This window comes from Macrotis lagotis, chromosome 3 (genome assembly GCF_037893015.1).
Source record: "Macrotis lagotis isolate mMagLag1 chromosome 3, bilby.v1.9.chrom.fasta, whole genome shotgun sequence".
In the NCBI taxonomy this organism is placed as follows: domain Eukaryota; kingdom Metazoa; phylum Chordata; class Mammalia; order Peramelemorphia; family Peramelidae; genus Macrotis; species Macrotis lagotis.
In genome coordinates, this window is record NC_133660.1 from 228,474,972 (window position 1) to 228,500,085 (window position 25,114).

The window sequence follows — 25,114 nt, forward strand, 5'->3', positions numbered from 1 at the left end:
TAATGGAGTTCTGTTTTTAGAAGTGAATGCTGCTCTTCCCTTACTGTTCCTTCTCTGAGGGTCTCGTCCTCTTCAGACCCTGTGTTTTCTGAGGCCTGGGTTGTTGCTTCTCCATTTCCCTGACAAATGTCAAGGGGGATGGGTTTGAGGATGGAAAGACTAGGAAAGAGCCACATTAGAACTTACTTTTGATCATGCCTTTGACAGCATCCAACACAAACGTGATGGAAATGAAGAGTGCAATAATTTCCTCAGTTGATCTAGGAGCAAGGAGCAAGAACATCCATCCTGAGCAACAGAACACTTTCCTCAACGTCTCCAAGTCACAAACTTGTCTCTGCTAGGTGTCCTTCTAGGACTGGCACAGTCCTAAGAACTGATACTGATAACAGGGCTTTATGATTGGTAAAATGCCTCACATACCTTGTCTCCTTGGATGCTCACAACATCCCCTGTTCTCTAGGCATTGTTATCTATATTTGATAGATGAGGAAACTGAGGCATGGAGATGGTAAGTGACCCATATTCACGTAGCTAGAAGTGCCGGAGAAAGGGTGTGAGCCCCGGCTCTCCTGCCTTCTCTCCACTGCCCTGAAGAGCAATACTCTACCCTGCCTCTGTCTTCCCTGGGGCACATGGGTATGTCTGGAGGCAATCCGTTCATTGGGCACAGGAGGCAGAATGCGCCTGCCTCCATGTCTAGCTGAATTCAGAAGAGGTCACAGACATGAGCCATCCCTGCCAGCCAGTTCATGGCTTCACCTGGACCCCTTTTACTGGGCCCCAAGGAGACTCTTCACAAGTGCTATATCTGGAGAAGATATCAATCCCAGGGATCTCCTATTCCCCCAGTGACCCTGGTCACCCTCTCTATTCCCTATAGTCAAGAGGCCTGGGTTCAGGTCTGACTCCAACAGTGCAGAAGCTTGGGGGAGATGCGGGGGAGGTCCAGGGCACAGGGACAGCACTACCTCTTGAAAACCTTCATGAGAAGACTCATATTGAAGATGGCATAGACCACCAGGAAGAAACTGTTCCACAGCCCAGTCCAGGCGTAGAAGGCATGAAAGTCTAGGTTGTAGTCATCACAAATGCCCCGGATCACTGAGGAGAGAATGAACAAAAGGGCCAATGGTGAAGAAGACATGGGAAGCTAAGGGAAGTCGGACCCATGGGAGATGGAAAAAGGGGCTGCCCATTAAGTGTGAGCTCCTGGCCTAGAGGAGGACTTTCCTAATTCCCTGTCCAACATAAAAAGGTCTCCTAGAAAGGAGGAAGAGACTGGTTCTAGGGGAATGGAGAACAAGACCACTCAGGGCCAAAGGACTTCCTTTCCAATCCATTGGCCCCTGAAAGAGAGCATGATCTAATAGGACAGGGGGTTGGGGGGAATCACTGACCATGTATGTAGAGGGCCAGTGGTGCTGTGGTGAGCAACACCACCAAAGGCTGTCCTGCAAATAGTGCATACAGGAGGCCACCGATGCTCTGACCAGCAATTGTTTTCTTCACATCTGGAAGGACAGAAACCAAGCAAGGATCAGATTGACAGTCTACCTCTGGGAAGGTAGGGAAATGGATGAGCTGGGACTTCAAGCTTTTCATAGGGATTCCTTCAGGTTTTGGACAGGGGTTTATTTCCAAGGCCCTAAACTGGGATAGGCAAAAACTTAACCTCTGCAAAGACTCTGAGGCCAGATACTCCACAGGAAAAGATTTATGGAGTCCCTCCACCTGAACCCCAACTCACCAATGGCTCCCTTCGTGTTCTCATCATTGAGAGATCCAAAGGCAATGGTTGGCAGGAGGCAGGCAAAATAGAGAAAGATAGTGGTGGTGAAGTACTTCCCCAAAGCTTTGTTGCTTCCAATCACACCTGGTGGGATAAAGGTGTGTGGAGCAAAGAAGAGGTCAAAGGTCAAATCAACCCTGCCCAGGGAAGACAGCAGCTAAATGGGAGCCATGTGACCTCAATACACAAATGTTGTGCCCCAGGTAAGAGCAATAATGAAAATGAAGGATGATGATGACGACACTTGAACACTGATTCCCAGATTTAAGGGTTACAAAGTGAATTATGTAGACTATTTCATCTACTCCTTACAACTTTCCCTATTAGGTGGTTCATAACCCATTTTTAAAGTGAACGAAATGAGGCTCAGAGAGCTTCAATAATTTTGCCCACAGTTACATCATTAAGACCAGAGGCAGAATTTGAACCCAAGTCTTTTCAGAGAATTCAGTTATCCATATGGGCATGAATCTGTGTCTTTGGTACCAAATTTTATTTCATGATCAAGGACTCACTGGGGTAGGAGGCAAAGTCCAGTTACTCCCTCAGGACACTCCTCCCCCTACCCCACACACATGCTTACCATCTGTGAAGTCCAGAGCGTACACAGGAAACCGCCTGGAGATGTCCTCCATGATTCCTTTCCCCAGTTGTAGGAAGTTATTACACTGGCAGAAAATTTAAGATTTAAGGACAGATTGGTCCCACCCAGAGGGAGCCCAGGAGCCAAGTCCCCCGCTTTCAGACCAAGGTCCTCTCCCTAGTCACCTGCAGGTTTTTCATTCCAATTTGCCGAGAATGTGGTGAGGAATAGGTTTCACCTTCTGAGAACACTGTGGAGCGTGGTTTGATGACAGTGAGAAGTTGTCTCTGTTGCATGAGGGCCTCCTTGAATTCTTCCTTGGTGCGCGTCTCCAATAGCCGAAGGCGAAAGGTGATGTCCGAAAACATGGTTGCAAATGTCCGTGCCACTTCGGTAGCCGTCTTTGTGCTTTTCTGGGGTTCCAGGACAAGTCAGAGGGGAACTGGCACCCAGCCCTTCCCCACCAGCAGAGCCAGCCCTGATGAGGTCACTCACCATCTTGGGGGGCGCCATGACCAGGATCACAAATCGCACCTCACATGAATTCTCACCCCAATTCTGGGGCCGCTCCAAGCGACTGATGCACACATGACGCCGCTGCAGCGACTTGATGTTACAGCTGGGGTTGGGGGAAAGACATGGGGCCCATTAGATGCTGGCCAACACTGGCCAGGCTGCAGCCTGTAGGGTGGGCCTGACCTAGAGAAGAGGTTGTGTGGTACTCACATGATGCAAAGCCAGGACTGCTGGTACTGAACCCCAGTAACAGTGGCAGTGACTCCTTGAATGATATCAGAGAGGAGGTGAACTGAGGAGAGCAAGAGGTGTGTGAGAAGGGAGCAGACAGAGACCCTGGTCCCCAAAGTCTTACTTAGCTCTAGCCTCAACCTCCTCTGAGGTTACAGCTATGTCCACCCTACCCTCCATCCCTCTCTGGCTCTCCTAGGCAGGAAGATGGGAACCCAGAAACCTCAATGGAAGGGGAGCAGGGGTGGGGTCCCCGGCAATCACCAGTTCCCTCTCGAGGAGTCCCTGCATCAGTAAAGAGGGTTGCCATGATCTGCTCGAAGTTGAAGCCAGGTTCAGAATTGTTTGGGTCCTGGAAAAAATGGCGAAGCATCTCACACAGCACGTCATCCAGTGTGGTTGCTGTCTCATCCAAGATGATGCTGGCCCGGGCCAGGAAGCTGTCCAGGTCACGGTGGGCTCGGATCTCCTCCTCAAAGTTCTTTAACTTCAGGTACTGGGAGTCATGAAGTGCAGCAAACAATGGGATACAGGAAGAGAGAGAAATGGAGACATGAAATTTAAACAATCAGGCCAGGGATACTCAAAGGTGGCTGGAAAAACTCTAGTTTTTCCTCCCCAATTGACTACCTCTGCTTAACCATCCCCATAATGCCTTGCTCCAAATCCCCAATTGAAGAGCTCTGTGTCTCCTTGTTTTCTGTAGAGGCCTAACACCCATCCTGGCCAGAGCATATAAGTAGGATGAGAGGAGGAGGCAGGGCTCCCTGAGTCCTGCTAAAGGAGGCGGGGAGTTCCAGGATCGTGACCCTTCACCCTTTCCATTTCTGCCACCTCCCCTGCTTGGGGCCAACCCTGGCACAACTCACCTTTCTTGAGGTGTGTAAGAGTACGCAGCCTGATCTGTCATCCTCTGTTGGAGAGAAGAAGCAAAGGTGGCTGGGGCTCCAGCCCAGGGGCTTCCCCAGACCACGGGATGATGCTCACCCTTCAGACTGGGAGCTTCTCCTGGCTGGGATCATGTTCCCTCCCAGCTCCCCAGAGCCCCCTCTGCCCATACCACTCAAGTCAGCCTGCATATCCAGGTTGAAGTTGACAAAAAATCGGATGCTGTCTCCAGACACGATGGAAGAGTTGACCGTGTCAAACAGTTCTTCTTCTGTTCCATCAGCTCCATCTTCTGTGTCACACTTGAAGTAGCCTGGAGAGACGGAAGCAGTCACAGCTATACAAACCCAACAGAGCAGTGGATGCAGAGGCCTAGGTGGAGAGAGGGCAGGGACCCAGCAGATTCAGACAAATCCAGAGACAAAACCACATGGACCCAGAGCCTTGGTGAGAAACAGCAGTGGACCACGTCTTTGAGTACTTATAACTATTCTGTGAGTGGGGAGGGGGGACTGGGGACTGAAGGAAAAGAACTCCTTATTTTAAATATTATCCTTTCTATCCCCCTCCCCCCAAAAAGAAAAGAACAAGAGAAATAGGGACTCAAGAGATACAGAAACAGGGATTCTGAGATGGAGAAATGAAAGGAATGGGTCTCAGGTTGGTAGACTGGAGATGGGGGGGGTAGTGGTAGGGAGGTAAAGAGGGCAATGAGGGGTATGGGAGTTGAAGGGTAGAGGAAGCTGTTCCTCTTTGAAGTGTAGGGTACTTCCAATTATGAGATCAGACAAAGAGAACTTGTTCTGACCCAGGACATGGTTGGAATGATCAAGGGATATGTAGAGAGGATTGGAGGGCCACAAGCATGAGATGACCCATCCTGGAGGACTGAACAAGGATCCCCCATCAGCTCCCAGTCTGTCACTGCTGTCTTGGATCCTTTCTACTCTAGGCAAAAAAGAGTCTGGAATTGGGGAAAGGGTCCTGGGGTGTCCCTTCTATCTTCCTCCCACCTGGCACATTTGGAGGAAAGAGGGACTGAACTTTTATTTTCCCCTTCATCCTCATCTCTGAAATGCTACCTCCTCCTCCTCCTCGGGGCCTTTCTTCTCTCCTCTATGACAGAGGAGGAGGAAATGGACAAAGGGGATGGAAAGGGACCCTAGGGGGCTCCTGGGGAAGAGACTAGCTAGCTGTGATTGTTCCCTGAGGATTTATCTTCTTAATCTAATGCCCAGCTGGCATCCCATAAACCTCTGTCTATAAATTCTCTATACTTAACTTTTGCCTAACCAATCTCTCTTTCATTCTCCCTGACCTGGGATTTGGGGTCCTCCACCCGGTCCCAACCTCAACTTTCAGTTTATCTCCCTTAGCTACCCTACATGCACCCTCCACTCCAATCAGATGATTGAATTCCAGATTAAACATTCCAGGCTCATTCCAGTTTCAAAGCCTTTGTTCCTATTGCCCTTCCCTGGCACCATACCCTCCTCACTTTTTCTCTACCTACTGTACCTATTTTTCAAGGCCAGCTCAAGGTCCCCCTTCCTCCAGAAGTTCCCAGTCCTCTAGAATTTAGTCTTAGACTAAGTTAGAATAATTGTCCCTCATGCGCCAGGGTCACCTTGAATTACACTTTGGGCCATATTTTTTTTTTGTTTGTTTTTAGGTTTTTTGCAAGGCAATGGGGTTAAGTGGCTTGCCCAAGGCCACACAGCTAGGCAATTATTAAATGTCTGAGTCCGGATTTGAACCCAGGTACTCCTGACTCCAGGGCCGGTGCTCTATCCACTGTGCCACCTAGCTGCCCCTTGGGCCATATTTCTAATGGTGGATATTGGCATCATGCATTCTAACGCTAGATTGAACCTAACTGTCCCGTTCTACTCTCTTTCTCCTATTTCTGAGTCCTGCCCCCATCCCAGTAGTGGGCCCATCTCCTGTTTCCTTCTTTTGTTCCTTTCTTTTGTTCATTTCTGTCTCTGTTTCAGTGTAACAGGAATTGCAGGAGGGTTTGGGGTGATTAGAAATTGCCCTGCACTGATGGAGAAACCACAATAAACCTTTTTTTCTCCCTCCTCCATTGGTTCTTTCCCATTCACTTATTAATGGGGTGGGGGTGTTGTGACTCATAGTGACTCATTTCCCCACTCACCCAACTATATTTCCTCTTTACATTTTGTTACCAGCACCACCCCCCTCCCAAGGTTCAGGGTTCTATCCTTGGAATCTGATCTCTTCACTAGAATACTTGCTTTGGTGACCTCTGGAGCTTCTGATTAGTTATCTATTATTCCTTAATATATAAACTCAAAATCCAAACTAGAACGTTCCTGCATCTAACCCCATATGAAAGTTATCTCCTGCTGGATGAGTACAAGTCACTCCCCTGCTTCCTCAACTCCTTCTCCTTGCCCTTACCACCTTTACCTTCTCTTCTCCTTTATTCTTTCTTACATTTTCTTATTTCTCCATCCCTCTATCCTCACTTCTTCCCCAGGGGCCTTCTAGGAAGCCCTCAACTCTCACTATTCCTTGACCCAGAGTCCAGAGAAGATGTGTACATTGGTTCCCCACTCAGTATTGTTCTCAGACTACTTTTTTTTGCTTAGGCTGACTTCTCTCCTTCTCCCATCCCTGGCTATTGGACTTCAGGATACTTTTGACAATCTCAGAATTAGAAGAGAAGTAATCTTGCTAATCATAACTTCTTCTGATTTCTCCCATGGGTCTATCCCTGTTTCTTCATCTCCATCATTAATAATATAGAGGATCCCAAAACCCAGTCATCATGAATTCTCTTAAAGTCCTCCTTGGCTCTAAGCCTTCATCTCCACCCCATGGCAGTTTCATGTTGGTATGATCATACCCTGGATGATAGGACATGTCCCTGTTTAATGACTAGTCAATGGAAAATCTCCCAGAGTGACAGAAATGACTCACTGCCTGTCCGGATGTTTGATGAGTTGCTTGGTAAATGGACTGATGGACCTCCTGACTTGACTGACTGGTGGCCTTTCAGACTCAGCATCCAAGTCATTGGTAAAGGACCTCATTGATGAACTGCATAACAGATGAACTGATTTACTGACAGACCTTCTGAATGATAGATTAGCAGACTGACTGGGCAATTCACAGGCAGACTGCCTAATGGAGGAATTGACTGATGAAGGACTTAGAAGGCTTATAGACCACCCGATTGATGGCTGACAGGTAGACAACCTGACCCTCCCCAAGGCCAGGAAGAATAGTTGGATCCTGCTCCATTTCCTATGATAGGGGGAAACTAGAGACACTGAAGGAGGGAGAGTAAGTCTGTATAATTGTGGCTATCCCCGAGGATTCTGTTCTTGGTCAGACAAGTCCTGGGGGTCCCAAAGCTGTAAGAAGGTCAAGATCTAGTGGAAAAGTTGGTGAGGACAGATTAGATTTCCTTAAAGAGGGACGGCTAGGTAGCGCAGTGGATAAAGCACCAGCCCTGGAGTCAGGAGTACCTGGGTTCAAATCTGGCCTCAGACACTTAAACCTAGCTGTGTGGCCTTGGGCAAGCCACTTAACCCCATTTGCCTTGCAAAAAACCTTAAAAAAAGATTTCTTTAAAGACCTTACACCCAGCTCTAGGTGGGCAACTAGCTAGGTGGCATAGTGTATAGAATGCCAGGCCTGGAGTCAGGAAGACTTGAATTCAAATCCGACCTCAGATACTTCCTTGCTATGTGATCTTGGGCAAGTCACAAGCTCTATTTCTTCAACTGTAAAATGGAGATACTATAGCATCTATCTTGCTGTTGTGAGGATCAAATGAGTTAGTATTAGTATTTGTATGGCACAAAGTAGGTGCTTTCCTTTTACAAGTACCTAAGAAGAAGAAGAAGTCCTACATGTCAAAGGAAAATGGATACTTTTGCCCTGGAGTGGGTGGGGGGGAAGGCCTGTCTCCTTAGGGCTAGTGAAATTCATTTCTGAAGACAGTCTGTCAGGACCTCCTTTGTCACCCAGACAGCATACCCTCTCCCACTGGGCCCAGCTTCTGCAGATAACTTCTTACCAGCTATGACCTATATAGGATAGCATAGCCAAGACAACTCAGCAAAGACAACATCAAGATCTTGGGGATGGCACATCCCATCTTCTCTACCCTAACCCACAGGCCAGGGCAAGGACCAGCAATACCCAAGGCCTCAAGAAAGGAAAAGGGTTGACCTTCCCTAGAGATACATAGCTCTCAAGCAAAGAGAAAGACTAGATGACTTAGATGGACAGAAAGGGGAGAAGGACAAAGAGACATGGAAACAGAGACAAAAAAAGGCAGAAGTGGAAAAGAGAGATAGATAGGCAGGAAACGTCAGAGACAGTGAGATGGGCAGAAAGACACAGACAGAGAAAGGGAAATAGGCAGATGGAAAGATAGAGGAGAGACTGATAAGCGGAGAGGCTGAGACAGCCATGCAAGCAGAGAGGTTCAGTCTGTGAGATGGATAGTAAGGGCACCAAAAAACTGGCAGAAATGCTGAGACAGACAGAGCAGGCAGGCAAAGTGTTCTTTGGTTTTATGGTCTTACCAGGTTCTTCAAAGAAGTATCCATTCCGAGCCATAGCTGCAGGTGGGGTCTCTACAAAGAAAAGGAAAAAGAGGATCAACAGGAAACCTGAACTGTCATCTAATCCTAGCCGATCCCAGGTGGGGATGGCACGCAAGGCCTCTAGGCAGCTCTTTTCTTCATCCAGTTTCCTACCCTCTGAGACCTTAGAGACACCTCAGCCAGATAGAGCTGGTGTGTAGTCTGTCCTGTCTGTGTGTGACAAGGATTAATGGACATTTCCTGCTTCTCTCAAAGAGAATGGAGTGTTCTTCCCTAGTTAAAAGGCAACCCAAGCCCTACTCTCCCTAGATTCAAACCAAGGATCTTACTCCAGGGGTTATGGGAAGACTAAGGGCTAATCATAAGTCCTGGAGGATTGGGAGCTATAGAATTCAAGGCTATATACAAACCAGGTTAGATATGACCAAAGACTGTCTCTAAGATGCAAGAGGAAGGCTTTTCTTAGTATCTTCCTCCAGATGGGGGCGTGTCTCTTTCTTAGCTTTTAGATAAGTCTTCTCCCTCCACCAACCCCTTCTTTCCTCTCTCCCGCCTCTCTCCCCGCCCCCCAACTCCACCCCTTTAAGACTGGACTTACTCTCCGAAGGGCAGAGATGGAGAAGGAAAATTTCTCTTTCTTTCCTTTGTCCCAGGATTGGGATAGAAGTGGGGGTGGGCAAGCATATTAAATTCTTTGGGTTTTTGCTCCCTCTGGGAGTGGAGTATGGGAGGTCACATTCTCTGAATGTCTCTCTCCCAGGGTTAATAACAATTCTCAGAACAGGAAGGTGTGTTTGTGTGGGGTGAACCATGAGGGAGGGTGATGCAGCCCCCATCTCTGCCCTTTCTACTAGCAGAACTCAGTGCACCTTTTTGGAGAGGGGAAGGTTGCAACATCAGAGAATAATAATCAGTGGTTTGTATCTATAATTGAACTGAGGGTGGGTACACACAAACACACACATACACACACACACATCACTAAATAAAAATCAGTCCTTTCCACACAGGGACTGATAGGATTATCTGTACCTATTTACATTTCTGAATTTTCATTTTCCCTTTTGTTCCCAATATTTAGGGGAATAGGGGGATTATTTGTCAAATTAATGATTAGTAAAAAATCTGATTTCCTAGGCTCCTTTCCCGCTCTGGAACCAAGAACCTTTACAGTGAGCTGGGTGATGAGGAAGCAAGGAGAAAAACTCAAGCAACTATATTGAAGGGAAAAGGATCCATTGTTTCCCATCAAAAAGAGTGTAAGGAAAAAGGGGGTTAGGCTAGGCTGGGCTGTCCTTTGGGAAGGGAAGAGTGGAACTAGGTGTATGTGCTCTTACTGATAGTGAAAATAAGGCTTGGTACCAGAAAAGGGAAAGGGAAAGGAATGGGGATGGGAAGAGGCAGGACAGAATAGAATGGGAAAGGAAAAAAAAATGGCTGAGTGGCCTCTTGCAGACAAAGATGAAGTGTCCTTGAGTTTTCTCAGTATCATTGAGTGTGGAAGATAGAGAACTGGGTACTGAAAAAGAGACAGGGCAAGATGGTCCCACCCTAAGAGCCTGGACAGACAGGGAGGCAAGGGAGCAGGAGGAAGAAAATGGCTCTTTTCCCTAATCAATCACTTTTCCCTAATCAATCAACTTAAGCAAAGAAAACAGTCAATAGAGGAAAATTAAATTCCAGCTCAGAATTAGTTTGCAGTATTAATCCTTGGCACAAATTTATAGACACTTTCCCCCCACTTTTCTGTGCCCCCAAAACATATTAGTTTGCATGTGTTTCTGCCAAACATACACTCACAGAACTGTTCCCCTTAGTCCCCAAACTTTGTCTCAACCCGTCAATCCTAGCCCCAGTTCCGGTCTGAATCTTAGACCATAACCCTGTCTTCAGTACCGTAAGGTCATAGGACACAGAGCAGGAAAAGAATCTTAGAGATGATCTTGTTTAACCCATTATATAGATAAGGAAACTAAGTCCCAGAAAGGTCACACAATTTGCTCAGGGTCACAAAGATAATAAGTCATTTGGGAATGGATTGAAATCCAGCTCCTTTCTTCTTTCTATTATGCCACCCTGGATTGTTTTCTTTACCCCAATTCCCCAGATCTCTGCTCCCCAGTCTGCCACCTGTTTACACACCACACCTGCTCCATTCATCAGGTCTCCAGACTTCTTTTACATGCTTAAGCATCTGCTCCCTTCGCCATTTATTCTCCAGATCTCTGTTCCTATTGTAGATTCCCCATCCCAACCTAGATCATTTAGACAGTCCCTAGATCCTCTCTCTGGCTCAGCCCAGCTCACCATTCTCAGGATCAATGAAATACTCTGATGATTGCTCGCTGGAGGGAGTGCCTCTTCCTCTCAGCCCTGCCCGCCTCCGCGACTTAGGCATTTGTGGTTGGAAGCTAGTGATGTTGAGGATTTCTGTATTGCCTCTCCTGCCACCCAGTCCTAGGGGCGGGTCTCTATGTGTGCATCTCTGACTCTTTGCGTGGGCAGCATGGGCTGTATGAGCCTGCTGGGAGCTCCAGTGTGATGTGTGTGTGTGTGTGTGTGTGTGTGTGTGGTCCAATCTATCTGTGATTAGCCATGTCTCTGATGTGAATGGTAGATGCAGACAGTGTGTCTGGGTATTGGTGATGAGAGCAGTCTATGAATAACGTGTGTGTGTGAGAGATACAGAGACAGAGAGAGACAGACAAGAGAAGCAGAGACAGAGAAAGAGAAAGTCAGAGACACTCAGAGAGAGACACAGAGAGATTCCTGTGCTGTTCTGGCTGGGCTGTTTGTGCTGAGGAAGCTTCAGGGAGGAGAAGGAAGCTGTGGATACTAAAATGAAAGTGGTCAGGACTGAGACATTTTGGGATCCTGGGGAGTGCTCCAGCTGAACCTGGACATGGGGTGAGGATGGGGCAGGAAGACCAGAGAGTGGGCAGATTGAGGTCAGCTGCATCATCCCTGGCCAGCTCCCTGCAGCTACCCACTGCCCTGCCTCCAGCGGCCAGGAGCCAGTATAGTAGCCAGGAATGGGAAAGGAATAGAGTTAGATTCAGAAAACCTGATTGGCATCCCAGCCCTACAGTTTCCTCACTATATGACCAAGGACAAGTGACAATTTCTTTCAATCCGGTTTACCTTAACTGAAAAAAGAAGTGGGGATCGGATGCTCTCTCAGGTTCCTTCCAGCTCTCCACTTGGGTTCCCAGTCTCTGCGGCCCCTGTCCCGAGGGCAGTGATACAAATATACACTGCCCTCAGGGAATCCAGAAGGGTGAACGCCTGAACAGCCCCCAGAGGCACTGGGAAGCGCAGTGGGACCCTGGGCTCCCAGATCAAGCAGAAAGGTGCCTTGGAGAGAGGGACCAAACCCTACCATTCTGACTAGAGGTGGAGGACCTAAGTCTCAGGGAATGGGGGGGTCTAAGTGAGGATGGATTGAGGAGTGCTTGAATGGGTTTCCAAGTGGGGGAGTCTTTTCTTCTGTGCCGCTTACCTCCAGATTCTCAACTCCCCTCCAAGAAGCCCCGCCAGGCTGACAGCCTGTAGGCAGTGTTTTCCCTCTCTTCAGCAGCCCCCCTTAGCACTGGTGCGCCTGCCAAGGAGTCCCTAAGGGAATCTCTATTTCTATGTCTGCCATGTACCTGGGTTCAGTGGGCATTGTGGTCGGGGGTGCCTGGATTCCCCGAAGGCAGTAAGTAGAACCAAGACCACAGAATGGGGGGGGGGGAGAAGCAGCAGCTGGTTCTCGCTTCCTCAACGGTGCCCCAAGATCAGAGCAAGTGAGGCTCCTAGGGGCTGGTCTCTGCATTGGGTGAAGTCGGCTGCTCTCCACTCGTTGCCTGGGCACAGAAAGGAGCCGCAGGCCCTAGCGGGCAGGGGAGCCCCCGGAACCATCCCTCACCCCGCCGGCCAGAGCGACGGCTGCACAGCGGAGCCCTGGGGTCCCGGGCTCGCCCGCGGGCCGCTGCCTGGGAGGCTTCGGGCCGGTCTCCGAGCCCCCAGCACCCCACTGGGGTCCCCCCCGCCTCCCCGCCCCGGCACCCCGCGGCTCACCGCACGGCTGGAGCTGGAACCCTCGCCTGGCTGTCCTGGGTCCCCGCCGGCAGCATCAGCCCATCTCCGGGCGCCTCTCCTCCCGGCACCCCGCGATCCAGCGGTCTGACCCGAGCCCCGGAGCCCCAGGCCGGGAGAGTGGGGCGGAGGCGGGGGAGCGCCCAGCCCCGAGGCACACCCCCGGCCCGCCCGGCCCCCGCGGGGGGGGCGTGTGTGTGTGTCTGTCTGTGTGTGATGGGGGAGGGGGCTGCGATCACATTGGGGGTGTATGTGTTAGGGGCGTGTGATCACCTTGCAGTGGTGCGTGCTGAGGGTGTGAGTGTGAGTGAGTGAGTGTGTGACACACCTTGCTCTCAAGATACCGGGGAAGGGGGGAGCGGACCTCAACCACACTCCCACTTGGATGGGTCTATGCGGGGGGAGACCAGGACCAGCCCCTGCCTTAGTGAGTGTGTGTGGGGGTCCGTGCCAGGCCCCCCGCGCTGGGAGGGCTCCTCAAGTGAGGAAGAACTAGGATTACGCCAAGCCAAACAAATGGATGTCGGGGAGGATCTGGCCTCCTGCAGAGATGGGGCGCGTCTACATCTTCGTTTTTCACTCCTCCTCCTTGAGAGAATAAGCTCCCCCCTCCCTTTCCCCAGGGATCTCAGGTTTCCTGCAGGCCCTTCCCTTCTCCCAATTGGGTGCCTGCTCCTACTAAACTGGGTCCAGAACTGCCCTCCTTCCAGGAGTTCTCAGGGTTAAGGGAACATTAGGAGAGTTCAGGACACGCTGTACCCCTCCTTTTCTGAGGGAAGCCCCTAAAGCCTAGCCGGAGCCCTGGAGCTCCCAGTGGGGGCCCCAGATGCCCCCCCTAGCCGGCCAGCACCCAGGCCCTCGAAATCTTTGGAAGGGATCAATTTCTGTCGGGCCCTCCCCCCATTCCAGTGTTCAGTCTCCTCCTCTGTCCCGGCCCCTCCTGGGCCGCACCCCACCTCGGCCAAATCCTCCTCCTTCCTTCATTCCAGTTCTTCATGAAATCCCACCTCCTCCAGGAAGCTTTCCCAGACTAACTGGAAAAGCAGGCACAAGTTCCCAAGAACCCCTCCCTAACTCAACAAGCGACTCCCTCCCCCAATACACCCTCAGACACAATAGACCTGTGTGTTTCTGTGTGTGTGCACAGGATCACATCTTTCTTGTCTTCCTTTCCATCTACCTTGGCCTTTAGTAAAGGGCCCCCAAAGAGAGCTTATCACCTCTAGGTGATTTCAGGACCAGAATCTTAGAACTGACAGGGAGGGCATAGCTGGATCTCCCTGTGGACTCTGGCTAGTGATGCTTCTGCTTCTGTCCCCGACTTCGATTCAGCCTAGCTTTCCGGACCCAACCCGGTGACATCGAACCTGTGGGAGTTGTATGCAGGAAGGTATACAAATATCCCTTCTGGGTCTATGTCTAAGTCCACAAGGATATTTCTGTTTCTCTGGGCACATCTCAGTTTCTCTCTGGTGAATCTCCGTCTCTGTGTGTGTCCATCAGGGTCTTCTTTCCTTAGTCTCTCTCCTTCCAACCCTACCTCTTTTCCCTGCCTTGTGCCTGAATCAAACACGCTGCCTTCAAGGCCCGGATGTGATTTGGGGTAGTATTTTCTCCCTCCCCATCCCTAACCCATCTGATCCCAGTTCTGTCCTCTCTGATCTACCTCCCCTAGTTTTTCTGTCATTCAGGGACAGAGGTAGGGCTGGTTCCTGAGAATGAATGAGATTGAGACTGTTCTCTCTCTCCAAAGGTAGGAGGATGTGACCTTCCTGTGTCTCTAGAGGAAAAACTAGTCTGGGTTTCCCCAATCCTGAGGAAAGTCTGACCTGCACTGATAGGCTCATCAAGGTCGTATGAGGGAACACCAGAGTCTTTTCCCTAAATCTCTTCTGTCCATCATCTCATGTAGCCACCAACCTCCACTGGACTTCTACTAGATCACTGCTTTCCATTTATCTTCTAAATCCACTTTGCCACACATCTCATTTTGCCATCTAGTTCCCCTCCCTCCATTACCATCTATACATCTCACCATCTGTTCTGTTCAGTCATCCCTCCTCTTTTTTCCATCACCATCCATTCATCTGTATTCATTATTCTAACAATTTTGTCCATATTTTCCATACAGAAATTCCTCCTTCCCTCCATGTACCACCATCCATTTTCTCTATCATCTCTCAATCTCCTTTATCATCTCAATGCATCCATCTCTCCTTCCATACTAGAAATTTATCTATCTATCCATTTATCTATCTATTACTAGTGAATCCATGGATTCTTTTCCTTTCTCAAGTATCCTCTTGTATGTACATTTCCTTATTTCTGTCCTTTCTAATCCATTTGTCTGATCTCATCTGTCCCTTTATCTGCAAATGTATCTCCTCTCACCACTTATTATTGAACAATGTTTATACTTAACAGGAAACAGAGCTAATGAAGGAGACAGAGAAGTAAGAGGAAGACTAAAACAGCTTTGTTATTCTCCAAAAACAAATGCTCCACTTCAGTCAAACTAGTCTTTGGACTGTTTCCATAAAGCAGCTTCCTCTCTATCCTTTATCTACTATTTGCCTATACATGTGTCTCCTTCTATCCCTATCTATAAGGCTCCACTTCAATCTACATACTGACAAGGGGTAGTTTCTCCTTGCCTACCCCTCTTAATCCTATCTCTTTCCACCTCCTCCAAGACCCTTTGTCCTTGATGTCCCTTGTATCTATCCAACAGCTTCAGTTTCTTCATCTCTATTAATTCCTCTCTCTTTGCTTGCTAAAATACTCAGGTATTTCCTAGTTGATCAAACTATCCCTGGACCCAGTTTCCTCTTCAAGTTGATTTCTCATTTCTCTCCATTTCACCAAGCTGAAAAAATCTGATGAAGCTTCTATTTAATAGCCTTTAAATACATGAAAAAAGGCCAGTGTTCCCCTCTAAGTCTTTTCTTCGCCAGACCAAACATCCCAGTTCCTTTAATGGGTTATCATGTTGTATGTCTCCTGCCTTGTATGCTGGACATCATCCTCTGGACAAATTCCTTTCTAAAATACGGAGGCAGATGGTCTATACTAGCTTCCTTCATTTCAATCTTAGTTGACTGCTATTAATAGATAGCAATGCCATTTATAAAAACAAGAACAAAGATCAGGACTAGATATATAGATTTAGGAGAGAGACCTAAATAGAGGTGTCAATTGAAGGTATCAATAGAAATAATTGTGATTACTAAGAGAGTGTTTAAAGATGGTTAAGGGGACTCTTTAGGACTCACATTTAGTAGCAACAAGCAATCAGTTAAGGAAACAGAAAGAATAGTCACAAAAGCAGGGGGAGAACCAGAAAGCTCTGTTTTTTCCTGAAAAACAAACTTCTTCAACAAAACTGGTCAGAGTATTGGCTCTTGATTATATCTTACTGAATAATGCCTCTTTTCAAACACTTGTTCTCACCATTCCTTGTACTCCCCCTCTTATTTCCATTGTTCTAAGTCCTATTCACAGTCAAAGTCAAGTTCAAGCCCTCCAAGAAGCTTGCTATGATGGCTCCAGTCACTGCTGATTTTTCTTGACTGCCATTTATTCTCCCAGGTATATGACAGTATCAGAGAATAAGAGAAGCATAACAGTGGGAGTAAAATGAGCCACTTGATAACTAGATGATTGTGGATAAATCACAGAATTCAAGAATCTCAGAATTAGAAAGCATTCCGGGGCAGCTAGGTAGTGCAGTGGATAGAACACCAGCCCTGGAGTCAGGAGTACCTAAATTCAAATCTGGTCTCAGACATGTAATAATTACCTAACTGTGTGGCCTTGGGCAAGCCACTTAACCCCATTGCCTTGCAAAAATCTAAAAAAGAAAAGAAAAGAAATAAAAAGAAAGTATTCAGAGTTCTACCTATTTCTAAAGAGGAATCCTTTCAGAAGCTTCTCCAATAACTCCAGTCTATTTGTTAAGGCCCTCTAGTATTTGATAGGATCAAGCTTAATCCCTCTTTTAGGTGAATATCTTTTAAATATTTTAAAAGTTCCTGTAAAGTCTTCTTTTCTACAAGATAAATGCTACCAAATCCTTCAACTAATATACATTATATGAGATGATATCTAGACTCCCATCCCATTGGCCACCTTCTGAATACATTCCAGATTGTCAATGTAAAATGATAAAATTTTGACACCAAACTGTACCCCAGACTCTACTTCTCTCCCTCCTTTGTAAAATGTAGACAATATTCCTGGCTTTGCCTTTTTTTGAGAGGATCATATGAGATAATCTTTGAGATGAAGCTTTAAAAATCATTAAGTGCCATGTAAATCAAGGACTGATGGTAATATATTCTTTCAGTCATATCCTAAGCTCCTTGAGGGGAGAGACCATGGGACTTCTGGCATCTCCAGTGAAAAGGGACAAAGAAGACCTTGACCTCAGGAAGCATCTTTTCTGAAGATGGAAGGTTTAGGGGAGCCAAAGTGGGTAGTGGAGGCTGGGGTCTCTCAGGGAACAGAGAAGAGAATTTCATCTTAGTTATAACTCTCCCTGGAAGGAGGAACAGGTCAAGGAACTGGTTAGGTGACTTCCTGCAGAGGAAGGACTAGGATTATCATGAAGAGGGGGGGGCTGGGGAATCAGACAGTTGGCTCCTCACTCTGGTGAGTAGAATGGCTATTATTCCATATATCTCTATCTCCCATCATGGTTGAAACTATATTATAGTCTTTATGTTGAAAATGTTTCCCATAGAATATTAGAACTAGATAGGACTTGAAAACCTGGCTAGAATAATACCTATTAAATCACAGATAGAATTGGGTCTGTAATTCAGGTCTTCTGCCTCTGTCTTGGGGTGGAAAAAGTCTAGTACTGACAATAATGCATGATGCAGATATCACAGCTGACCATGCTGCCTTGTCCATTCTCCCTCTCTTACTCTTTTCCTCCTCTTTTTAGAGAGATCTTCTCTAAGGAATGCTTAAAGAGCTTGGATGGTCCAGCTTCAAGGCAGTTGTTTGAAAAAAAAGAGCATTTTTAGCAAGAAGGAAGGGCCTGGAAGGTTTTTTACAGTGGCTGACCTTGGGGACTACAACTTGAATAACAATTTTAGCTAACAGTTACTTAGTAGGATATAAAGTTTGAAAAGCACTTTATAGATACTATCTTCTTTAGTTCTCATTATCCTTATTAACTAGAAAACAGAGGCTCCAAGGGTTTAAATGATTTGCCTATAGTCACACAACTAATAAGAATCAAGAAGCTAATTCCTGCTCCAATGCTTCTTCCAGTACATGAAATTGCCATCCTGTCCAGACCATCAGTCACTAGAACATCCAGGTGTCATGTGACCTCTATGTGCCTGGGTCAACTTGAACTTGTCATTAATACTTAGCAATTCAGTATAATCTGATAATACTTCCATATATGGGGAAGGTCTTGACCTTTAGAGCCTGGCTTCAGCTTACAAGAGAGAGCCAAGAGATGGAGGAAGAGAGAGAGAAAGACAGAGAAACAGAGAAACAGAGACTGAGAGAGACAGAGCAACTGAGGATTGCTGGCACAAAAGGGATAGGTGATTGTTGAGCTCAGTACCTACTGGATAGTTATTGCCACAAAGAGTCTTGTTGATGGCATGGCTGGTCCAGGCTGTACCAAAATGAGGAGAAAGGAGATCCTTGATGAGGGAAACTCTCGTTCAGAATAGGGGTGGCACCTTTTCCCTTTAAATTTCCCTGGATGAAGAACAAATATATCTATATGTATATATATATTGATATATAAATAAATCATATTATAGTTGATTCTATGTCTTACTACTGCTAGTAGATTATAAGCTCATTGAGGGCAGGGACTATGTCTTTTATCTATCTACATAGCATAATGTCCTTCATATGAAGATTCATATTCAACATGTAGATATCCACAGGCCCCAAGAATTTGTTTGCTAGATAACAGCCTTTCTCTCCATATCAATCCTTTGACTTTATACTTGACTTCAAAATACATATTGATGTCCCTTTAAATGCCCTGACTTCCAAGTTCACCAACCTTAGTTCCCTTTACCTCACACATTAAAAAGTAGCCATATCTAAGATCTCCTCATCACCTACAAGGGTTCTGCTTCTATGATCCAGGACTCAGAAATTCCTTGGTCATAATCTCCTAATCTTGTATCTCTTCCTGTGCCTCATCCCAATTAAATCTCTAATGGAAAATCTCTCATGGAAATCTCTAATAACTTTTCTCCTCTTTATTTTCCTAGTTCATCACCTTTCACCTTGGCCTCACTTTTTTCCTTTTGAATTCCTGATGCAATATTTAACCAGTGCACATGAACACTATCCTCTTTTTAAAAAAAAATTTATTTTATTTAAGGCAATGGGGTTAAGAGTGACTTGCCCAAGGTCTCACAGTTATGTAATTATTAAGTGTCTGAGGCCAGATTTGAACTCAAGTACTCCTGACTCCAGGGCCAGTGCTCTATCCACTGCACCACCTAGCTGCCCCATTGGACACTGTCTTCTAACCTCCAATCCCTTTGCCCTCTTGCTCTTGCTATTTATACCTCTCCAAACTCCAAATCTATTTTTTTTCCCACCATCCATCATCACTTCTATTTCTACACTGCTGAATACCAATGAAGACAATCATAGAACTGTACCTCAGTACAGAGCATCTTCATAGCATCTACAAATACTTGTCATCTATTCTCTGCACCCTCAACCTTGCACAGTCATTCTTTTACTCTTCTCAGACTACCTAAAATGTTCCTCAGTATTATTCCAAACCTCTTCTCTCCTCAAGTCACTTATACTATTTCCTCTCAGAAGAGGACCTGACTTTATACTTTACTGAAAAAAAATTGAGGCTTTTTCTTGTATTTTCTTTTTCAATTCTACACCTTTAATACTTTCATCTTTAAAAAACAAAACTATGTTTTTCAAGCTATCGTCCTATATCTTTCCACCTTTCAGAAACCAAATTTCTAGGAGAGGGAATATCTATCTCTACTTTTGGCTTCCACTTCATTATCTCCCTCTCACTTCTGATTCCTTGTGATCTGGCTTCCTGGTGTTCCCATCAACTATCTTCAAAGTTACAGGCTATCTCTTAATTGCTAAATCCAAAGACCTCTTCTAAATTTTCCTTCTTCCCTGCTGTGTTTGACACTGTTGATCACCCCTTCTACCTAGACAATCTTTTATTCCTTGGTTTTTGTGACAGTGCACTCTTCTGATTCTCTTACTTACCTGACTGCTCTATCTCAGTCTCCTTTGAAAGATCATTGACTCATGTCCTACCCCCTATACATAGATATGCCCTAATGCCCTGTCCTAGGCTGTCTTCTCTTTCTCTCTCCACACTCTCTCAGTGATTTCATCAGCAACTAGATTACTCCCAACTCTACACAACCAGCCCTCATCTCCCTCCTAAAACTCTAGTCCTTCCTTTACTGTCTGCTGAAAAGATCCATCTGAATGTCCCATAGGTATCTCAAATGCAGCATATCCAAAATGGAACTCATTACATTTTTGCTAAACCTACTTTTTTTCTAACCTCCTTATTTCTGTAAATGGTACCTCCATTCTTTTTTCATTTTTTGAATTTTACAATTTCTACCCCAATCTTGCTTCCCTTCCCCATCCCCCACAGAAGGCAGTCTGATAATCTTTACATATTTCCATGCTATATGTTGATCAAAATTGAATGTGTTGAGAGAAAAATCATATCCCTAAGGAAAAAATAAAATATAAGAGATAGTAAACTTACATAATACATAAGATAACTTTTTTTAAAATTAAAGGTGATAGTCTTTGGTCTTTGTTTAAACTCTACAATTCTTTCTTTGGATACAGATGGTATTCTCCATTGCAGATCTCCAAAATTGTGCCTGATTGTTGCCCTGTTGGAATGAGCAAGTCCATTAAGGTTGATCATCAACCCCATGTTGCTGTTGTGGTGGTACCTTTATTCTTATAGTCCCCCCAGGTGTTTTTTTTTAATTTTTTAAAGTTTTTGCAAGGCAAATGGGGTTAAGTGGCTTGCCCAAGGCCACACAGCTAGGTAATTATTAAGTGTCTGAGACCAGATTTGAACCCAGGTACTCCTGACTCCAAGGCTGGTGCTTTATCCACTACGCCACCTAGCCACCCCATCCCCCAGGTTTTCAAACTGAAATCATCTTCTTCTCTTCTTTATTCTCCCTCACCTTCCTTATCCAATCAGCTGCTGAGTTGGTTTTTATTGAGACTATCTCCATGTTGTTTCTATCTATCTTCCTTTCTCTATCCATACCTTACAGTTCAGGCCTTTATCACCTTTTCCCTAGATTGATCTCCCTGCTTCCAATTCATACCCTTTCCCCAAACCATCTTTTCCATACTCTACACAGTCACCATGTTAATAGTTTGAAAGAGCTGGTCTGACTATGTCATTCCCCCTGCCTAAGAACCTCCAGTACTTTGACATGTAAAGACTCCAATCTATCTTCCTAAACAGATGTCACATTATTCTCCCTACCTACACTATGTTCCCAAAAAACTGACTTAGTTTCTGCTCTCTATACAACAATATTCTATCTTTTACTTCCAGGTCATTTTTTGCATAGCCAAATTCTACTCCAACTGTGAGTGTTTGTCATCTCAATGCAGATGACTCTCAAAATCTACAAATTCAGTCCTGGTCTCTCTCCTTCTCTTCCCTTCGCTCCCCTTGTGAACTTCCAATTGCCTATTGTACTAGATATTCAGTGGTCATATCAAACTCAACTTGTCCAAAACTGAACTCCTTACCTTTCCATCCAAATCTATACAATCCATTTGTCCTTCATCCTCGAAGCATGACATCAGGGATATGATGTCATGACAAACACATGAACAGGACCTGAATTAGGGGGCTGCTGTGTCAAGTCACCAGTTTCACTTTCTCCTCCAGAGTCATCTGGGTCCAGTGGTCAGATATGAATCAAGACAACTGGAGATGGCCCTGAATACAAGGTAATCAGGATTAAATGACTATCCCAAGGTCACACACCTAGATTCAAACTCCCATACTGACTCCAAAATCAGAGCTCTAACCACTGGATTTGAAGTCCCATCCTGACTCCAAGGTCGGTGCTCTAACCACCATGTCACCTAGCTGCTCTTACCCAAATTCATACCCTCTTTCCAAATCTCCTTATTTCTGTTAAAGGTTCTGTCATCTTCCCAATTTGAGTGTTATCTTTGATTAACTTTGTTAATCTGACATATGTAACTAGTTGTCAAACTTGTCATTTCTACCATCATAGAGTATTTCGCACATATACCTTTCTCTCCTCACATGGCTGCCTTGCTAACTCAGGTCCTTATCAACTCTCAACTGGATGGATGCAAAAATCTCTTGGTTGGCCTTCCTGACTCATCTCTTCCTATGCAAATCTAACCATCACAACAGTTACCAAATGATTTTCCTACAACACAGATCTAACCATATTAGTCCCCATTCAAGAACTCCAATAACTTGGTATCTTTGTAGCTATTGTCCCCATGCATAAAAGGCACTCCCATTTTATCTCTGTTTCTTAGTTCCATCAAGTAATCCCTTGTATGGAAAGCCTTTTTTGATCTTCCCTCAAAATAACTCCCTTGTATTTATTTTTGTTTATATTCTGTACATATTTATTTATCAAGATATTATTTCTTAAAAGAATGTAAACTCCTTGAGGGCAGATTCTTTTTGGTATTGTATTGTATCCCTAGCACATTGACTGATTGACTAATTCTCTCCACTAACCTAATTACTCTCTCTCCCTATATATATGTGTGTGTGTGTGTGTGTGTGTGTGTGTGTGTGTGTATCTATATATACATACATACAAAAATGCATATATATGTATGTTTCCTCCCCAGCAGAATCTTTATTATTAGATTATAATTTTAAATATTTTTATTTGTTTTCCCAACAACATGCAACAGTAGTTTTCACCCATCAGTTTTTTTTGCAAGGTTTTGAGTTTTACATTTTTCTTCTTCCTTTCTCCCTCCCCCTGACTAAAAAGCAATCTAATATAAGTTTCACATGTGTAACTATGCTAAACATAGATCCATAATATAGTCTTCTTGAGGGGAGCAATGAGTATAGTTCTTGACCAAGTATGTGTTTAAATCATAGTTTAGTTGCCTTAATACTCTGAATTGACTTGAAAACTTGGCATCTCTAAAGCCCAATTCAGTAGCTTCCAGGGCTGGTTGGAATATCCCAAACCTGCTCCTTCCATCTTTCTTAGGGCTGTCCTCCCCTAGTCCCAGACAGTCAACAACTATTTCCATATCTCTCACATCTGTTCCCTTTTCTTTATTCACAGAAACACCTTAGTCTAACCCTTCATCATCTTTCACCTAGACTCTTTCCACTGGAGCCACTGGAGTTTTTTTGAGTAGGTGAGAAATATGTTAGATCTGCATTACGAAGGAAGAAGATGGATTAGGAGGCAATTATAGTTCGTGATGAGATGCTGAACAGCAATAGGGACAGAAGCTGTGGTTTCAATGGGATGGGGAACTCCTGGACATGGGAACTTCTACCAATGCTGGCTAGCATTTTCTTCGATCCTTCTAATATCAGAGAGTTGCCTCAAAGAACTGGAAGGCTGACTTTCTCAGGGTCACACAGCTAGTATGTGTCAAAGGCAGAATTTTGAACTGTCTCTAAAGCTATCTGTCATGCCAAGCTTTCTTTTTTTTAATTGATATTTTATTTTATTTTTCCAATTACATGTTATGAAAGTTTTTCAACATTCATCCATATGCAAATGCATATTTTTAAGTCACATAATTTCCTTCCACTCTCCCTTCCCACCCTCTTCCCCTCAATGGTGAACAGTCAGGTGAAAATTGTACATATACATTTATGTTTAACATGTTTACAGATTAGACATTTTTGGTATGAAGAATTAGGATTAAGGGAAAAGAAAGAAATCTATGAGATAGGAAAGAAATACATAAGGGAAATTTTTAAAAAGTGAATGTAGCAAGGTGGCTAGGTGGTGCAGTGGATAGAGTACCAGCCCTGGAGTCAGGAGTACCTGAGTTTAAATCCTGCCTCGGATACTTAATAATTACCTAGCTGTGTGGCCTTGGGTAAGCCACTTAACCCTATTGCATTGCATTGCAAAAAAAAAACAAACCTTAAAAAAAAGTGAATATAAAGGGTCATTCAGATTCTGTAGCAGTTTTTTGTTTTGTTTTGTTTTCCTTCCTCTGGATGCGACTAGCATTGTCCAAAACAGGTCTCCCTGGGTTGTCCTAGATCTCTGAATGGCTGAGAGGAGTTCATGTCAAGCTTTCTTACACAGAGAGAAACAGATGGATATGACAGATAATGTGAAGGTGGAATCTATAGGAATTGGTAACTTGTTGGATGAAAGGGATTGGCAACTTGTTGGATGAGAGGGATAAGAAAGAGGTATGAGTCAAAGACACTGAGATTTTGAGTCCGAACGACTGGATGTTAGTGCTATCAAAAAGACTAGGAAAGTTGGGAGAAGGAGCAGAGTTGGGGGAAATAAAGAGGGATGTATCCCTTAGATACTGTGCTCCTCAAATCTTAAATTAAGGTCTGCTTATTCTTTATCTCCCATATAGTATAGCTTGGCACAAGTCTGACAATAGGGGAGCAGCAAAGGAAGAGGCTTGCAGAAGTCCTGTGACTGATGGGGAAGAAATAGGGAAATTGTGGTTTGACTTGAGGAAGGAATCTGTCTAGCTTCTACTAGGGATCTTCCCTTCAAGCTAAATAGTGTGCAAACAACCAAAATATTAGCTCTGACTCTCTTCAGAAAGACTCCTAGCATCCTAATCCAGACCATAGACCAATCAAAGGATGAAGAACTCCCCCAACCCTGACAAAACCAAAAGATAAGCCAAGGCCCTTCCATTAGAGATTTCTAAGCTTCCCAGAAGTCTCTTCCCAGTGCCCTCAGTGACACCCAAGAAACCCTGCAGAGAGCCCTCTAAAATTTCTTAGAAATCCTCCAGATACTTTGACATTCTCTGAAGACTCCTAACCTTTTAGGTACACTCAAGAGCCATATACTCACTGACCTGAAATGGGTACTAGCAGAGAAAACTCAACGGTTCTAGTCCCAGTCATTCCATAGGAAAAACTGTTAAAAGGGAAGGTTCTGGAACTTCTGACCTATCTACAGCCTTCTGATTCCCCCACCCCCACCCCCTTAGCCTCAGAAGCATCATTCTTAGAGTCAGAGTGCTCTTAATAATATTGAAGATCAGTACCAAAACATGTTGCTAGTCCTTAGCTCAGGGGCAAGCTTTCTTTCTTCCCAGGCTACCAGGTAAGGGTAAAAGCCCAGTACGACAGGGGAAAGTTCCCATACTGACTATGGTTAACTGATCCCATCACACACTCATAGCACATAACAGTAATAATAACTCCTTAAATTGTACAAC

General features: G+C 45.2%; 1 protein-coding gene across 7 annotated transcripts in view; it reads right to left on the reverse strand.

The window, feature by feature from the left end:
* Positions 1-24,830, reverse strand: part of SLC4A11 (solute carrier family 4 member 11) — a 36,663-nt gene extending 11,833 nt beyond the window's left edge. The window contains exons 1-16 of one of the 7 annotated variants that reach the window (XM_074230089.1): positions 24,749-24,830; positions 20,436-20,568; positions 18,262-18,397; positions 8,576-8,626; positions 6,957-7,076; positions 4,183-4,323; positions 3,992-4,035; positions 3,387-3,618; positions 3,102-3,183; positions 2,871-2,994; positions 2,561-2,788; positions 2,376-2,460; positions 1,751-1,876; positions 1,401-1,514; positions 972-1,104; positions 187-260 (exon numbers count right to left, since the gene is read on the reverse strand). In XM_074230089.1, coding sequence (XP_074086190.1) covers positions 187-260; positions 972-1,104; positions 1,401-1,514; positions 1,751-1,876; positions 2,376-2,460; positions 2,561-2,788; positions 2,871-2,994; positions 3,102-3,183; positions 3,387-3,618; positions 3,992-4,035; positions 4,183-4,323; positions 6,957-7,053 — 1,480 coding nt within the window. In that variant the 5' untranslated portion in view covers positions 7,054-7,076; positions 8,576-8,626; positions 18,262-18,397; positions 20,436-20,568; positions 24,749-24,830. Of the gene's footprint in view, positions 1-186; positions 261-971; positions 1,105-1,400; positions 1,515-1,750; positions 1,877-2,375; positions 2,461-2,560; positions 2,789-2,870; positions 2,995-3,101; positions 3,184-3,386; positions 3,619-3,991; positions 4,036-4,182; positions 4,324-6,956; positions 7,077-8,575; positions 8,627-11,737; positions 12,599-12,655; positions 14,041-18,257; positions 18,398-20,435; positions 20,569-24,748 lie in introns of those variants that run through there. The other 6 variants (XM_074230092.1, XM_074230090.1, XM_074230093.1 and 3 more) reach the window with 6 other exon arrangements.
* Between the last annotated feature and the right edge of the window lie 284 nt (positions 24,831-25,114).